Here is an 18,493-nt window from a genome sequence, read left to right as displayed (position 1 = left end):
TTTCTCCCCACCCCCACCCTCCTCTAGCTTATCTCTCCACGCTTCAGGCTCTCTGCCTTTATTCCTGATGAAGGGCTTTTGCCCGAAACATCGATTTTGCCTGTCCTCGGATGCTGCCTAAATTGCTGTGCTTTTCCAGCACCACTGATCCAGAAGTGGGAACAGTGTCAAGTTTTCACATATATACAGCTGACTGTCAACTTTATCCCATCACAAACTCTCTTGAATCCTCCACTGTTTTTATCAGATGGCTTACCTGACATCCTGGACTCCATACTATTCAATTGCCTGGATGGGTGCACTTCCAACAATACTCAAGCAGCTCAACATCATCCAAGACAAAGCAGCCTATCGTATTAGAAATCCATCCTCCAACTGTAACATTCACTCCCTTCACAGTGACAGCATAACAAGATGCATTGCAGTATATCATGAAGCCTGCTTCAACACCACTTTCCAAACCTGCAATCTACACAACATAGAAGAACAAGAATAGCAGATGCTTGGGAACACCACCACCTACAAGTTCCATCCAAGTTGCACACCATTGTGACTTGCAACTACATTGCTGCTCCTTTATTGTCAGTGGATCAAAATCCTAGAACTCCTTAATAGCACTGTGGATACACCTATAGCACATAGACTACATTAGCTGAAGCTCATCAACACCTTCTCAATAGCAATTAAGGATGGGAAACAAATGCTGGCCTTGCCAATGCCACCCACATCCCTTGAACAAGTGAAAAAGAATTATTCCAAAGCAGCTTTTTTCTGCCTTTTCCCTAGCTCCAAACTTTGAGGATACCTGAACTGGGCACAAAAAACATTGACTACAGCAAAATTTCAGGTATAGGAAAAGCACTTGCATTTTTCCTCTCCAGAGATATCCTATAATTCTCTGCAACAACTAAACAGCTTCAAGAAAAAGAGGTAAAAAATCATGTGAACTGCAAGAATGATTTCCTCAAATTTTCCCTTTTTTTGCAAAATTTTAAATGATTTTCTTGTAGTGCATTTCTGAAATTCAGCTAAAAGGAAATTGCGTAAAATAGCAATTGAAAACATATTGAGAAATATATTTCACATGGTAAAAACTACTTACTTGGTTTAGGCAATTCCTCTCAGAATTTTGTTAACTCTTTTCTTTGAAGTTAGTTTTAATGAACTATTTGACTGAAACTTCTAAGTAGTGTTTAAACAAAAACAAAAATTGCTGGAAAAGTTAAGCACATCTGGCAGCATGTGAAAGAAATCAGAATTAATGTTTCAGAATTCACTGAACTGGAAGCGAAAGGTTTCAGTTTTTATTTAGTGTTTAATTTTAAACTGCTTTCTCCTATTTTCAATACCTCACAGGTTGAATGAGGGTTCTTACCAGTTCCGTGATGTTTGTGTTCTGCCATTGGCAGTTCACAACTACCATCCCTTTCATCTGTAAAAGTTTCTGCAGGGTTGCTTCTCGTGAACCATTCTCACCTACAATTAAGACCTTCTTTCCAAAAGCGCACAAATCTGTAAGACAGGTGTAAAAGGAGTCAATGCAGAGGCCACTACATGTTTGAGGAATGAGTGATTCCATGTGGTGTGCCTGCACTTCTCACCTGCTTGTTCCAGTAATTCTATTATTGCACTTGCTGCCGGTGGTACAAAGCATTCATTAAAATTCCCACGGACTAGTCTTCCTAAATTAACATCTGTGATTCTGGTAAGGAAGGACACATGAATAGATTGTTACAAACCAGACTTTTGTTGCAAATCAATTTCCACACAGAACATAGACTCTACGCAACAATAGAGAGTCTGTATATTTTCCTGGATATTCACTACAATCCTAGCATGGGGCAGAAAGAAATGTGGGCCACTCACATACATGCTGTATTTTCAACAGCAGAGCAGGCATTCCAAATGATGTGGGTGAACCTACATCACAGACTGCAATGATTCAAGATGGGACATCCCAACTAGTTTCTCTGAGTAACTAGTGTAGGCACTAAATAACTGCTTTGCCCGCAATGCCTGCATTGAGAGAATGTGTTTTGAAAATGTGTTGGCACTACTCCTCTGACTGTGAGATTAGCAAACTTCATGCATTTAACTGACAAGTGGTTTTCATCTCCAGACTCCCCTGCTTCCAATGACTGCTTTCCATCGGTCATCACCTTCAATTTATCCAAAATCCTGTTCTCTAACTTGAATCAAGAGGCATTCACCCATCATCCCTCTGCTCATTGACCTATATCAGCTGCTATTGCAGCACAAAATGATAGAACAGTTACACCACAGTAAGAAAATATTGGCTCACTTCAAAAGCAACTTAGTTTCTTCCACACCCCCACCATTTCTCTGTAGCCTTGATATCTCTCCCCTCCAGATGCTCATCCAAATTTTATTTGAAAGGTACAACTAAATCTGTTTTCACCACTCAGGCCATTCCAGATCCTGTCCATTCTTACATAAAAGTTTTTGTCTCCTGTCACTTTCAGTTCTTTTGTCAAAACACCTTCCCAATGTTGGCTTCTCTAAGGAGAAGTGCTTTGATTTTAAATCTTATCCACATAAGCAAATATATCCTAACTTCATTATCTTCCCCAGTCCTATTTGATTCTGCACTACCTTGCTATGCTTCTCTTATCCATTCTCCGGTCACTTCTCAAATCATGTTTGCAATCATCTGATATCCATGCTCTGTAATTTAATATTAATATGTGTCTTAAATTCTATTTGTATCTGCCCCAAGGCTTGCCTCTCCAATGAATGTGAAACTCTCATGATGCACCAGCAGATGCTAGTGGAGAATGCTTATATATTGCCAAAAATAGAGGACACTTACCCATCAATATCTTTCTCAGGAAGCACTGCATTTATTGCTGCATCACTCATGACAAGGTTGTGGGGCAGAACCAAGCCCCTGATTTTAGGATCATCATTTAGCTTCATGATCTCATCTAAAAGCTGTACCATCAAGGAAAATACAATTACTCAACTTCTACTTATAATGTGGACTTGAGCATCAAAGTATTTCATAATTACATAACCAAGCAGAATTTGCCATCAAGCTGGATAGACAGAAATTAAGACAGATAACCAAATGCTGAGTCAAGCACACTGGTTTCAAGGAAAGCATAAGAGGAACTAAAGAGACACAGAGGTGTTGGGATGAAACTGTGTAACTTACAGCCACGCCAACTAAAGGTTCAGCCACCAATGGTAGGGTAAAGGAAACAGTGTGACCAAAAATGAAGGAACAGTTTGTGAATTATGGGGCTAAATCAGGGTCTAGAGACATGGAGGGATGAAGTTATGGAGCAGACATTTGAACACAAGGCTTAGAACCTTTAAATCAAGTTGCTGCCTCACTGTGTTAACGTTTAACAGTAAACTCAGAGGCAATTAGTGAACTGGACTTGGTGCAAGCTCAGGTTTATGGAGGGTGGAAGGCTGCCAGGTCACAATTTGTAGTGGGAAGCTTCAATTTAAGATCAAGTTTATAAAACAGCTTTTCTACAATTTTAGAGGGATTGAATTGAAAAGTTTATGTTAACTCCATATGGAACCTTGTTCTGACCACACGTGTGCCAGTTCTGGTCTCCAAAGCCACAAGGATGATACCAGAATCAAGAAGAAATCCTTTGACTCTTTCTTCCGGAGCGGAGAGTTCTGAGGGGTTACCTGAGGTCTTTAAAGTTATGATCAGGTAAATGAAGAGATATTGTCTTTTGCAGGAGTGTCCAAAACTAAGAGAACATTCTTCATCCAGAGTGCTGAGTGAGTAAAATTTACTATTACAAAACTGGTTAATGTGAAGAACACAACTGTATTTAAGATGAAGGTGAATGTTTATATGGGGAAAGCAATGTAGGATAATGTGGCAGGAGGATAGTAAAGAGCATAAACACCAGCAAAAATCTGTTAGGATACATACATTGTAAGACATGGAACCAAGTTATGAAATTTTATGTAACCTGCACAAGCCCTGATTAAGAATAGAAGTAATTTTGCTCTTTATTACTAAGCAATGGTGAACTGTTCATCCATATTACACCCAATTTTCAGGCGTTTGAAGCAGTCTAAGAAGTTAACTTATAAAAATAAGGATGAGAAAATTCAGTTACCTCCCCTGTCGCAGTTTCTTCTGGTAAACATATATGAACAACATGTAGGCCAACCTAATTTTAAAAAAAAGATTTTAATACATTATAACATTCGCCAAATAATTAATTTGAATATTTACAGAACTTTGAACATAAGAGTTAAAACAACTGAATTCCATGCTAGGCGTCAGAATATAATTAAGCCTGATTAATCCTCAGGCAATATGAAGGAGTGCTACATTACAGAGGATCTATTAGAATGAAATATGGCATCAAGGCCCCATTTAATCTCTCAAGATCATGCGCCATGTGAACAATTACTTTCTGAAGAGGAACAGAGGAGTTATCGGTGGTGTCCTAATAAATATTAATCTCACAATCAACATCAAAAAAACAAAATCTGACCATGATCACATTGTGTGGGACCGTGCTGTGCATAAATTAACTATTGAATTGCCCACATTATCACATTTCAAAAAATTTTAATGTTTGTAAATTAGGCTTTCAAATATCTTGTGGTTGTGAACAGCTCTGAATAAACAAACTGTGGGCGGCATGGTGGCTCAGTGGTTGGCACTGCTGCCTCACAGCGCCAGAGACCCGGATTCAATTCCCGACTCAGGCGACTGACTGTGTGGAGTTTGCACATTCTCCTCGTGTCTGCGTGAGTTTCCTCCGGGTGCTCCGGTTTCCTCCCACAGTCCAAAGATGTGCAGGTCAGGTGAATTGGCCATGCTAAATTGCCCGTAGTGTTAGGTAAAGGGGTAAAGGGGTGAATGTAGGGGAATGGGTGGGTTGCGCATCGGTGTGGACTTGTTGGGCCGAAGGGCCTGTTTCCACACTGTAAATAATCTAATCTAATCTAATCTAAACTCCTTTTTCTTTTTTGTGTAGAACTTTTACTCTTTCATTTAGTCTACATTTGATCATTTCTGCTTTTTAAAATATACTTTTCTTGGAAAAATAGATTTTTTAATATTACAAGTACAAAACAATACAATCTGGATTAGTAGTGCTGGAAAAGCACAGCAGTTGAGGCAGCATCTGAGGGGCAGTAAAATCGATGTTTCGGGCAAATGCCCTTCATCAGAAATACAGGCAGAGTGCCTGAAGGGTGGAGAGATAAATGAGAGGAGGGTAGGGGTGGGGAGAAAGTAGCATAGACGACAATAGGTGAGTGGGGGGTGGGCATGAAGGTGATAGGTCAGCGAGAAGGGTGGGGGAAGGTAGCAAAGAGTACAAACAAACTAGCAAAACAATACAATTCAAAACAATACAAAAAATCAAGTTAAAAAACCCAACCCACCATCATGTACAAATGTATAAGCATATATAGAAAAGTACAGATAAAAAGTATAGCTATTTTAACTAAATAAATAAATAACCAATAAACTAATAAATAGTAAAAAACTCAGCCCAGCCAAACAAAACGCTCATACATTCCCAGTTCCTCCTCCCTGAATATTGGACTCGTAAAACACAATCGTTACAGTTATATAAACACCCTTGTTAGCATGGCAGATAAATTTGTGCCCAGGTATGCCATAAGAATTCTCAGTTTTGTGGTGTACCATATTTGTGAGAAAATCCAAGGGAATATGTTCCATAACAATCTTCTGCAAACTTGACAGGCTCAGGAGGTTTTCGGATATCCAACTTAGCAAGATATTCTTTCTTGTACGGAACATGAGAATATTGAGAAGTCTTTTCTTATGCACTTCTACAGGGAATACAATGGGCAGGCCCAGAAGTAGAGAGATGGAGTCCTTCTCCACCCTTACATCCAAAATCCTCTCCATTGCACTCGCCACAGCATTCCAATATGTTAAAGCCTAACACAAGACCAGAGACAATGGGCAAGAGCACTTGTACAGACCTTGCACTTGGGACATGTTGAAGATACCAGTGGTTTAAATTTTGACAAATGGTCCGGAGCCAAGTGGATCCTATGGAGAATCTTCAACTGTAAAATATGGGGTCTATTGCAAATTGATATCTTCCTTGCATTCTCCCAAATATCCTCCCATGCCTCTGAGGAAACTTCAACACCCAGCTCTCTCTCCCACACTCTGCAGAGTCAATCAAGTGGGCACCCCCAAATGATGATATAAAGTACTGACAGAAAGTGTACTCTTACCACTTAGAGCGCCCCCCCCATGTCAGATTTGTACGGATCAGTCAAAAGTGTGGTTTTTTTTAAATAAAATCCCTAACTTGGAAAAAAAGACGTCTCTATTAAATAACTCGTACTTCCGTACTAACTGATCGAAGGACATCATTAAGTTTCCCTCAAATAAAATCACCCATGCAAGACACACCCTAAGCTGTCAAACGTTTAAACCCTGAATCTATCATCCCCAGTTGAAAACCCAGCATAAACACAAAAGATGTAAACTAAGATGTTTTGCCAATACTGCCTTCCCTCTGCCAAATGGCCTTCCATGCTTTAACAGTATTGATGACTAAATGGGTTATGGCAATATTGTCTAACTGTCCTCATTTTATCCAAAAACAGCAAACTGGTAAGGGGGCATCTTGCCTGAGAGGCTTCGATAGCTAGCCATATAGAAAGAGGATCCCCACAAGCCCAATCACTCACGTAGGACAAAAGCGAGCTTAGTTGGTAACTTTTAATGTCCACTAGGAGAAAGTGAGGACTGCAGATGCTGGAGACCAGAGTTGAAAAATGTGGTGCTGGAAAAACACAGCAGGCCAGGCAGCACCCGAGGAGCAGGAGAATCGACGTTTGGAGCATAAGCCCTTCTTCGTCAATTCTCCAGCTCCTCGGATGCTGCCTGGCCTGCGGTGTTTTTCCAGCACCATATTTTTCAATTTTTAATGTCCGTTCTGTGGGGCAGTTGCAGTTTAGCTAATTTAATGAGGGGCGGCATACAATGCCAAATAAAGGAACTGAACCAGCTGTTCAGCCTCCTGAATGTTTGCTTATTGAAAATCAGGGGGAGCATCCGTATAGAGTATAGCAAACGGAGAAGAATATTCATTTTAATAAGCGCTATCCGATCCGACTACAAGACGGGAAGTGCCTCCCATCTTTGAAGGTCTCGTTTAATTTTATCAAATAATTGGATAAAATTGGCTTTCAACAGTCAATCCAGAACTGGAGTAATGAATATGCCCAAATACACAAAACCCCCATGACCACCTAAATGGGAATCTATAGTCGCCTTCAAGACCAAGCTCCTTCGTAAGACCACCCATAGGCATAGCCTGATTTCACAAAATTAATCTTGTACCCTGAAAAAGCACCAAACGCGCAAATGCATTGCATTGCGCAAGGTACTGAAACTGCTGGATTTGTCAAAAAAAAGCTAGGACATCGTCTGCATACAACAAAATCTTATGTAACTTGGACCCCACGTCTGGAGCTGATATATTGGGATCTCCACGAATGGCCTCCGCCAAAGATCCAATCACCAACCTAAAAAGCATTGGTGAAAGGAGACAGCCCTGCCGGCTGCTCCTAAAAATAATAAAATTGCTTGATCGTACCCAGTTGGTGACGACCGTCACAAGAGAGCCACCATACAGAACCCATCTTATAAAGACTTCGTCCAAACCAAATCTCTCCAGAGTATAGAAAAGGTATGCCCACTCAACTTGGTCAAATGCCTTCTCTGCATTTGGAGAAATCACCAATTCCTGTATTGATATTGTTGACATGCTTGAATTACATAAAGCGGCCTCCTAACATTATTGGAGGATCTGCAACCCGTTATGAAGCCAGTCTGATCCTCTTTAATAACAGAAGATAACACAGTCTCCAACCTTAATGAGAGCCTTAGAGAAGCTTTTAAAGTCCACATTTAAGAGTGAGATGGGTCTGTACGAAGCACAGTCGTCCGGGTCCTCCTTTTTTTAAGGATAAGTGAAATATTGGCCCCTCATAAATGGTGGGAGACAATCATGACTGTATGAACCATTGAATATGGAGCATCGGGCCTAACAGTATACTTATAAATTCCTTATAGAATTCACTGTGAAGTCCGTCAGGACCGGGCACCTTTCCATGCTGAAGTTGCCTCACAGCTTCCTGCACTTCTTGCTCTGATAAGGGGATATTCAGAAAGGACTCTTGTTCAGGAGTCACGCCTGGGAGCTTCAGATCCTTAAAGAAAGATTCAATTTTGGCCTGTGCCTCCTCACAATCGTCGGATTGTTATAACTTAGAGTAAAATCTCTAACGCCATATTAATCTTTTTAGAATCACATGTTAGGCTCCCAGACCCTTCTCTAATTGCTGTAATGACTTGTGGGCACTCCTTTTCCTGGCGAGATACACTAAGTATTTGCCTGGCTTGTCACCGTGATCATATAATCTTTGCTTTGCAAAAGCCAGCTTCTTCTTTGCCATCTGCATGAGCACAGAATTCAAAGCAGACCGCAGCGCTGTAATCCTCTATAGTTTGACCAACGAGGGTCTAGTCAAAGTAAGCCTTCTCGGCTGCCTTCAACCATGCTTCTCCCCCTTCTGCCACTTCCTACTGGCAGAGTAAGAAATAACTAACCCCCTAGCATAGGCTTTGGCAGTTTCCCAGAGGACAGATGAACTACAAACCGAGCCTAAAGTTGATGTCTAGGAATGCCCAAAATTCCTGAGAGAAATATTCCACAAACTTATTATCCTCAAGGATAAAGGGATACATTCGGCAGTGCCTTGAACCCATTGTAAACGTCCTTAATCATAACGTACACTGGAGCATGATCAAAGATGGTAATATTACCAATCGTACAACATGCCACCAAATCCAAGATTACCGCAGGGGTCCAAAATAAACCTAGTGTGACATCTGTGCGGATCGGAGAAAAACGTAAAATCCCTGCCTGTAGGGTGGAGATGCCTCCAGACGTCCACCAACCCTGACTCCCCACACATATCCACTAACTGCTTAGTTTGTACCGAGGGACCATTGGGCAACCTGTCTACTGTGGGATACATGAGACAGTTAAAATCTCCCCCATAATGATGTGCCGGGACTTGAGACTTACCAGTTTAGAAAAAGCATCTACCAAAAATTTAAGGGAATGAGCTGGAGGTCAATAAGTATTTAAAACACCATATTCTTCCCCATTTATCAAGGCTTTAAGAATTACAAACCTCCCGTATGTGTTTTTAACACATTAACAACTTAAATGGGAGATTCTTCCTAACCAATATAGCCACTCCCCTACTTCTGGTATTAAATGATGAAAAATAAACTTGGTTAAAACCATTCTGCTGTAATTTCAGATGCTCCTTGTCATCTAAGTGGTCTCTTGTAACAAGGCAATATCCACCTTTTCCTTTCTAAGGCTCAAGATTACCTTCTTCCGTTAAATTGGAGAGTGATTTCCCTTGATATTCCAGGTACACCATTTAATCAAGTCATTAGCCATAACCTTCTGCAATAACATTTAGATTCCAGAAAGGAGGAACCCGAACCACAAATCGCTGAGCCTTAGTGCCACATGATCCACCAAGTATAAAAGCTACAAAAACTAAAATCACTAGATTTAACAAACCTACAAAACTATTAAAAATTAAAAACAAAAACAAAAAATACCTATCAACATAAAAAGTGCTAACAGTGCTGAGTGGGGGAACTCACCCTCTGCCCAGAGGCGGCAACTACCTATCCCAAACTACCCAAAAGTAGGCATTTAAACATCCCAGCCACCTTCACTTCTCCCAGCTAGAGCCACACCATAAACACAAGCAGAAGAAAAAAAAGTAAACACACCATAGAATACCAATATGAATAAAACATTTTTTTAAAAAAAGGAATACCCCACCCATCCTTTGGTACATCCTAACTTAGAAAGTGAAAATGTACATCTCAACCACCGCCAAACATAATTTGGTTTAAACTATCAATATTTTTTTCCTATCAATAGAAAAAAAATAGAAAATTAAAGCTACAACCAGACTTGCTCCGTTCCTTTTACAAAACGATAAAGACATACCCAAACAACATTTATACATACTAAAATTGTTCAAATTAGGTTAATTTGTCCACAAAGTCTCTTGTCTTCTCAGACGTATGGATCCATCTAAGGTGATCTGAAGCATCGCCAGATACCTCGGAGTACTGAATCCCAAGCTCCCTCAGTTTTCTCTTGACACCAACGCAAGATTTTCGTTTCTGGATCACTGCCGCTGAAAGGTCCTGAAAGAACATGATCATAGAGCCCCCTGGATTCTGGAAGCTTCCATGACACTCTCCTTATCCCAGTAATGATGGAACCGCACTAGAAGAGGACGATGACCCAGACCCAATCTCCACGCTGTGACCCGATGAGCCCCCTCTATCTTCAATCCTCTCATGCCAGCCTCCAAGTCAAGGAATTTCAGCAGCTAATCCTCAATAAATTCCACAGGCCGCTCATCTTCCTTACCCTCAGGCAGACCAATGATCTGAATTTTTTTTCTCCTGCCCCTATTCTCAAGATCATCCACTTGGTTGCGCAAATTACGAACCTGCGTCTCTAGGGCTTGGATTCTATCTTTGGATGAACTGGCATCAGCTTCCACCACTATGACCCTGTGCTTCACCTCATCTGTCCTCTTCTTCAGGTCTCCCAGCTGCTGCTCATGCTTCTGCAGCATGAGAGAGATTGGAGCCAGCTTCTCTTTAATCTGTTTCCCCAGCATCGCTTGAGATTTCACAAGCTCGTTCACCAGGGCCTGGAAAGTAATCGACTCAGAGGATCCTGCAGGCTGGGCCACAGGCCAGCCTTGGACACTCCTCCCTTTATCAGCATCTCTGGATGGCTGGAAACGCAGGTAAGATAACTTTTAGAAGTTTCTTGGGACTCCAGATCTTTCCGGAGTCCCAAGATATCACGATGGTTCGGGTTGGACAGGTTGAAGGTTCGTCCCACTTGTGCTGCGTTGCGGAGGTCTGCAGTGCGATCTTCTTAGATCACCACCATCTTGGATATCCTCTTTCTGCATTTTTAACCATTTAAAAACATTCACAGCATAAAATCAACAAAAACTAAAACAACTGCAGATGCTGTAAATCAGGGGCAAATTTAGAAGTTGCTGGTAAAACTCAGCAGGTCTGGCAACATCTGTGAAGAGAAATCAGAGTTAATGTTTCGGGTTTGGTGACCCTTCCTCAGAACTGTTCTGGACCTAACCTAAAATGCTAACTGTGATTTCTCTTCGCAGATGCTGCCAGACCTGCTCAGCTTTTTCAGCAACATCTCTTTTTGTTGGGGAAAATCAACAAAGTGCCTTAGACAGCACATTTCAAACCCGAAGACATTACCATCTAGAAGGATGCGGGTAAGACACATAGAAACACCACCAATTTCATGCTCCCCTCCAAGACGCTTACTATCCTGACTTAAACATGTATTGGTATTATCTTATAGTTGGAGTGTCAAAATTCTGGAACATCATTCCCAACAATATCGTGGGTCTACATACACAAAGTTGATTGTAGCAGTTCAAGACAGTAGCTCACTACCATCTTCCCATGGACAACAAGGCATTGTTACAAATGGTGGTGCACCGAGTGAAACCCATATCCCATGAATAGAAAAAGGTTAAAAGAGATCAGACGTTGGGAATTCTGTAATTAACAACTTATCTAACTCCCAAAGGCATGCCCATAGTTTACAAGGCATGTCAGGAGTATGACTAAATGCTCTCTATCTTCCTCCATAAGTGCAGTTCAAATAATACTCAAGAAGCTCAAAGTTATATTGGATGAAGCAGTCCACTTGTTTGGCAGTCTATCCACTATCAGTACACTTCAGCTGTAAGATGTACAATTTACCAAGGTGTACGGCAGCAAAACAAAACTCCTTCTGCAGGATATTCCATACTCAAAACTTTCTACTACCTAGAAGAATAAAGGCAGATGTATGGGAACACTGCTGTTTGACTTGAACTATATAGTTGTTCCTTCACTGTTGCTAGGTCAAAGTCCCGGAACTCCCTCCTTAATAACACTGCAAGAGTGGTCTGACATGGCATGACAAAGATCTGTCACAAAGCTAGTCCCTCTTTTTTTAAAAAAAAAGCTGTTCCTTAGCTCAAGGAGACTCTATCCTTGATTTTTTTCAGAGGGGCAATAAACCAGGCCAAGCTCCAATCAGTCTGGCTTGGTACAGAGATGAAAAGGATTTTGAGAGGCCTTTTGTCAGCAGATGAGTTGACCTTTATAAAGAGGGGGGAGTGGCCAGCTCTCTAGCTGAGCTGAGCAGTTTTAGTTCGGTCTTGAACTGGCAAGTTCAAAAGAGAGCAGTGTGGAAACTCACTCTTTTCTGCCCTTCAACTTCAATCTGTAAGCATATGTTCCATTTATACTGTTTTCTTTTAAAAAGGGAGTTTGCTTATTGGGACTATTATATATTCAGCACAGCATAATTAAGTCTAGTTAGATAGGGTGAGTTCTGTAGGGGTTCTTTATGTTTCATTGCGTAATTTTGTGCATAAACTTTTGTCTGTTTTTAAAATCTAGTCGTCAACCTAGCTATCTTACTCCAGGTAATTTTCACTGTACACTTACCAAAACAAATTGCAAAGTTATAGTCTGGGGCTGCCAGCTTAAGAATGTTTTGAGTGGTCTGGCCTAGTCCATAACAGATTGTAGCAGTTCAAGGCAGCTACTCATCACCATCTTGTCAAGAACAATAAGTGGTGACCTTGCCACTGATGACTACGTCCTGTACAGAGTCACTTATAAACTGTTCACAAAGCTGTTCTTCAGAGCATACCAGTCAACATACACTTGCATATTGGACCATTGACATATGTATCAGGATTAAAGCTTACTTTTTATATCATTTTTATATATAACTACAAAGGTATAGCCTCCTATCGAGGGGTTTGGTAGTCAGCCTCTCATTATCACTTCCATGTCAGTCAGTCCCTTTGACATTTCCCTGACTCTACTAACTTTCCAGAATTTTTCTCCAGACTGCCACTAAATCTCCATCGATGGTTACATCAGCTCTTTTTAAAAAATGCATGTTAGAATTAAAAGGGTGATTATACATAGATGATCCCCGTTATGATAAATGAATAATCTCCCATTCTAATATTACAACTTCAAACATCTTCCATTTCTTTGCCAAACCTGATTATTCGGTCTCAGTTATTTCTTGTTCACGCATCATCTTGCCCAATTTTGACCTCCCCAAAAATCAGATACTTTTGTTCTAGCAGTGGTTTAAATCCATAGTAGACATAGCATAGAATAATAAAATGATTATTATGATTGAGAAACAATAGCCAACCTGCTGAACAGACATAACAGACAACAGGACGTTGAACCCATCAACAAAGACGGCATACTTAAACTACTGGACTTGTGCCTCACAACACACTTCACATTCAACAACCAGATATACGAACAAATCAACGGAACACCCATGGGCTCACCGATCTCAGGATTCATAGCAGAAGCAGTAATGCAAAGGTTAGAACAAACAGTCTTACCACAAATTCAACCCAAACTTTGTAATCATTAAAAACACGGAAATAGAGAAAACACACCGGATCATCAACTCCACACACAGGAATCCGATTCACGAGAGAGGAAGAAAAGGACAACCAACTCCCATTCCTAGACGCGAGGGTACAGAGAATTCACCACTAAGGTACACAGGAAAGCCACACACACAGACCAAATCCTGAACTATGAAAGCAACCATCCCAATACACACAAACGAAGTTGCATCAAGACACTATTCAAAAGGGCCACAACACACTGCAGCACACCAGAACTGCAAAAAGAGGAAGAGGAACACCTATACAAGGTATTCGCCAAAAACAGATATCCTCGCAATTTCATCAACAGACGCCTAAGGGAAAGACAACAGAACGAGGACATGCCGCAACCCAAAGGACTAGCCACACTACCATACATCAAGAACATCTCTGAACTGACAGCCAGACGACTGCGACCACTAGGACTTATAACAGAACACAAACCAATAGCCACTTTCAGACAACAACTCACCAGGACGAAGGACCCGATACCCAGCATGAGAAAAACTAATGTAGTGTACAAAATCCCATGCAAGGACTGCACAAAACACGAAACGACACGAACCACAGCAACGAGCACCCGAGCTACAAATCTTCTCACAAACTTTGAATTGCTTCTCTAATAAAGGAGCATTCCTTCAGCACAATGCTGGAGCCGGTTTATATTCTTGTGCTCAAATCTTTGGAGGGGGATCTGAACCCACAACTATCTGCCTTATTGAACTAATAGTGTAGATACAAAAGTCACTTATCTGACAATGTGTAGTCAACAAAACTAAGGCAAGTCTGTTTTCTGGTTGGCAATATGAGTGTCTTGGATCACACTGTGAGGACCTTGCCAATTACTTTCTTATTTGCATGGTTGCATGCATAATCTTGACATCAGTGATTTAAACATCTTCGGCATGGAGGATGGGAAAAGCTTTCTCACTGATTGGTAAGTCAGGAAGCGGTCTTGTTTGAATTGGGAGAAAGTGAAGACTGCAGATGCTGGAGATCAGAGTCAAAAAGTGTGGCACTGGAAAAGCACAGCAGATCAAGAAGCATCCTGCTCCTTGTTGGCATTGGTCAGGAATCAACCCAGGAGCATTGAGGAGCTGCACCTTCTTAGCTACCAGCTGGAGGAATTATAAGGCCAGTAGCAAACTAGCGAAGAATTTAACTTGGTGAATTGCAGGATCAGAAACCTACTCAAGGAAAAAGTAGCTGGGAGAGAGTAGTGACAAAAATGGCAGCAATGAGGAAGAGAGACAGAGAGAGAATATAAAAACAGAGATGTACTACTAAGACTTTATAAAGCTCTGGTTAGGCCCCATTTGGAGTACTGTGTCCAGTTTTGGTCCCCACACCTCAGGAAGGACATACTGGCACTGGAACGTGTCCAGCGGAGATTCACACGGATGATCCCTGGAATGACAGGTCTAACATATGAGGAACGGCTGAGGATACTGGGATTGTATTCGTTGGAGTTTGAAGATTAAGGGGAGACTTAATAGAGACATACAAAATAATACACGGCTTGGAAAAGGTAGATGCTAGGAAATTGTTTCAGTTAAACGAGGAGACTAGGACACATGGACACAGCCTTAGAATTAGAGGGGGTCATTTCAGAACAGAAATGCGGAGACATTTCTTCAGCCAGAGAGTGGTGGGCCTGTGGAATTCATTGCCACGGAGTGCAGTGGAAGCCGGGACGCTAAATGTCTTCAAGGCCGAGATTGATAGATTCTTGTTGTCTCGAGGAATTAAGGGCTACGGGGAGAACGCTAGTAAGTGGAGCTGAAATGCGCATCAGCCATGATTGAATGGCGGAATGGACTCGATGGGCCGAATGGCCTTACTTCCACTCCTATGTCTTATGGTCTTATGGTGGAAAGATAGAGAACTAGAGAGCAAAGGCAGGAATGGGACTTGTTGAGTTGATCTTGCAGAGATTTAGCAAGGACACTACATGCTGACTAGCCTCATTCTCTAATGCAACTATTCTTCGATTTTCAGATGATTTAAATTCATTTTCTGGTCACTTGCACCAAGTTTTAAGACTTCTAAATCTGTTCATGCCATCTAGTGGCTAGCACGAAGATAAGACTAGAATCATAAAATCCACAGTGTGGAAGCAGGCATTTGGCACATCAAATCCACCATAGGCAATTTAACATGCACATCTTTGGATTGTGGGAAGAAACCCTCACAGATACAGAAAGAATGTGTCCGCACAGACAGTCGCTTGAGGCTGGAATCGAACCCGGGTTCCTGGTGCTGTAAGGCAGCCGTGCTAACCACTGAGCCACATTGCTGCCCTAGATCAGGGGCTTCTCCTGCTGTAGTCCAATACCCTCAAAAGATGTAACTTCAATTGTTAAAGGTACAGGTGCTGTTATGCTCAAATTCAAGGTTAGATTCCTCCATTTGTTATGGTTTTAGATGGGAGTTTTTCTGTAGCTTCCTTTTCTTTGATTCATCATAGGGTTAATTTAAAAGCAGACCTTTCCCTTCTGGAAAACCTTCTCACTGACAAAGCTTTCTTGAGTTAACAAAGTATGGAGTTTATTATTTAAACACAAGAAGAATTAATTAAATAACAAACATAAGAAACGAGTCCAAAACGATAAGAGTTAAATAAAAGACATACAGATAAATTTTCAAACAGCAGATACTTAAACGCTGCTGCAGCGCTGCAAGTTACCAGTTGTATTGATGTAATTAATTTCAATTTCAAGATTCTTAGTTTTGGGCTTTGGTTGAGATTCTGTTGCTATGACTAGTTTTGACTGTGATCCAATTCTAACATTTAGGCAAGAAAGGATCCTTTGTTGTTTGACCTCCTACTGAGTTGACTTCTAGCATTCAAAATTCAAGTCGCTTCTCCCTGCAATGCAGGGGTAACTAGAAACATAGAATATAGGAGTAGGTCATTCAGCCATTCAAATCTGCTCCGCAATTGAATATAACCATGGCTGATCATCCAACTTAGTACCCGGTTCCCCTTTTATCCCTATACCCTTTGATTCCTTTAGCCCCAAATAATTATACCTGGTTCCTAAGTAAAAACTGAAAAACTGCAGATGCTGTCAATCAGAAATAAACAGAAACAGCTTGGAAAGCTCAGCAGGTCTGACAGCATCCGTGGAGAGAAATCACAGTTAACGATACAGGTCAAGCGACTCTTCCTCAGAAGTGATGCAAAAGTGTGCCAGAGACAGCAACAAGAGGGTGAGACAGGGACAAGAGGGTGAGTGTACATCTTCTAATTACCTCTTGAAAACATTCAAGATTTTGGCCTCAACCATTTTATGTGGCAGAGACTTCCACAGGCTCACCACTATCTGGGTGAAAACATTCTCCTTATCCCTGTCCCAATGGGCCTATCCTTAAACTGTGAGCCCTGGTTTTGGATCCCCCAGTCATTAGGTACATCCTTCATGTATTTATCCTGTCAGAATTTTATCGGTTTCTATGAAAGCTTCCCGCATTCTTCTAAAGTCCAGTAAATATTAGTCCAAATCATAATAGTTCAATCTCTCTTCATTTTGAGTCCAGACATTCTAGAGCACAACTCTACGATTGTGATCTTCTCAGCGTGCTGTCACTCAAACCCAGGTTGGTGTACACAAAGTTCAGTCCCGCTAGCCCATGTTAAGTGATGAAGCTAGCTTTTTAATGCCTGCCTGTGTGTGTTATTCAGAGGGTAAATACAAAAGAAGCATTCAGTTTGGGGCATAATCAGAAGGTAGCTTACTGGGGAGCAGCGGGTTATCTGCTCCTTGATATCTTTGCAGACGAGAGATCGCAGGCTATTTTGACTTGAAGTTTGAAGATTCTGTCACATCTTTAGGTGAGATATACTGTGAATCTCTCTCTCCAGCCAGTCACTTAATTTACATCTACAGCTTTTTTGGCAAAAAACACATATTTTAGAATTGCAAGTTTAAAACGCCCACAGTACTTTGGAATTCTGATCCATAATCATAACAAGACAGATACCCAACACATTTGCTACATTCTCACATGGGCTTTTCTTATATTTCACTTGACCTATTGATTTTAATTTTTAACCAATAGAGAGACTTAAATACTTCGATCAACTTTCAGTAGAACAATGCAGTTTATAGGACAACTTGACCTAAGTTACAGTTACAAAAGAAAGGGACAGGGTTGATGGAAGACAATAGGGCAACACTGTACCTACTCTCGAGCATGCCATGAATTGGCTAGACGTGGGAATGAGGCAGCAGAATCTTCCATCTAAAAAGGTAGGAGCAACAGTTCCCAAGGAGTCTGCCCTTGAAGGGCCCACATCTTAAAGGGATATGGCTGTCAGAGCAGAATTGAATACATAAGACTTGAATCTATCTTAATACTTCAAAATGTCAAGAACAAGTCCTTCAGCAAGATTTCACAACTAAGGTGGAGAGCAATTGTAGGCACTGGAATACACTAAAGGAGTAGGTGAGAGTGGGGCAAGGAGTTGATGAAATGTTAAACAGTACCTGCAATAGAATGATACTGGCCCAAGTCCTATATCCAACGTAAGACATTCAAACCACAATAGCTGCTGCTAGTGTGTGGATGAAGAGATGTCAGTGGCCAGTTTGAATATTTTGGACTATCAATCTATGAGAATCTGGATACAGAGATTGACAATCCTTTCCCAGAAACAGACCAGTGGACCTACCAGCAGAAATGTTAGCAGAGAAACAAACAGAGATACGGAACTTATTTTCAGTAAGTGAGGGGAAGACTGAGAATCAAACTATTTTTTTCAATTAAGACAGGAAACATTCCAAAATTGTTCTATGGTTAGGAAGATCACAAATGCAGATCAATTTAGTAAAAGAGGAATAAACTGAAGTTGCTTGATTCAGAGAATGGTAGGAACCAAAAATTGTCAAAATTCCAA

At 41.0% G+C, this 18,493-nt stretch overlaps 1 protein-coding gene across 1 annotated transcript in view; it reads right to left on the bottom strand.

The window, feature by feature from the left end:
• Positions 1-18,493, bottom strand: part of mthfd1l (methylenetetrahydrofolate dehydrogenase (NADP+ dependent) 1 like) — a 179,411-nt gene that overhangs the window by 152,491 nt on the left and 8,427 nt on the right. Inside the window, exons 4-7 of the mRNA XM_043696855.1 lie at positions 4,113-4,166; positions 2,831-2,952; positions 1,602-1,702; positions 1,376-1,512 (exon numbers count right to left, since the gene is read on the bottom strand). Of these exons, the coding sequence (XP_043552790.1) occupies positions 1,376-1,512; positions 1,602-1,702; positions 2,831-2,952; positions 4,113-4,166 (414 nt within the window). The remainder of the gene's footprint in view (positions 1-1,375; positions 1,513-1,601; positions 1,703-2,830; positions 2,953-4,112; positions 4,167-18,493) is intronic.

Source organism: Chiloscyllium plagiosum, chromosome 9 (genome assembly GCF_004010195.1).
Source record: "Chiloscyllium plagiosum isolate BGI_BamShark_2017 chromosome 9, ASM401019v2, whole genome shotgun sequence".
In the NCBI taxonomy this organism is placed as follows: domain Eukaryota; kingdom Metazoa; phylum Chordata; class Chondrichthyes; order Orectolobiformes; family Hemiscylliidae; genus Chiloscyllium; species Chiloscyllium plagiosum.
Note: the sequence above shows the minus strand (reverse complement) of the source record. Positions and strands in the feature narration are given on the sequence as shown.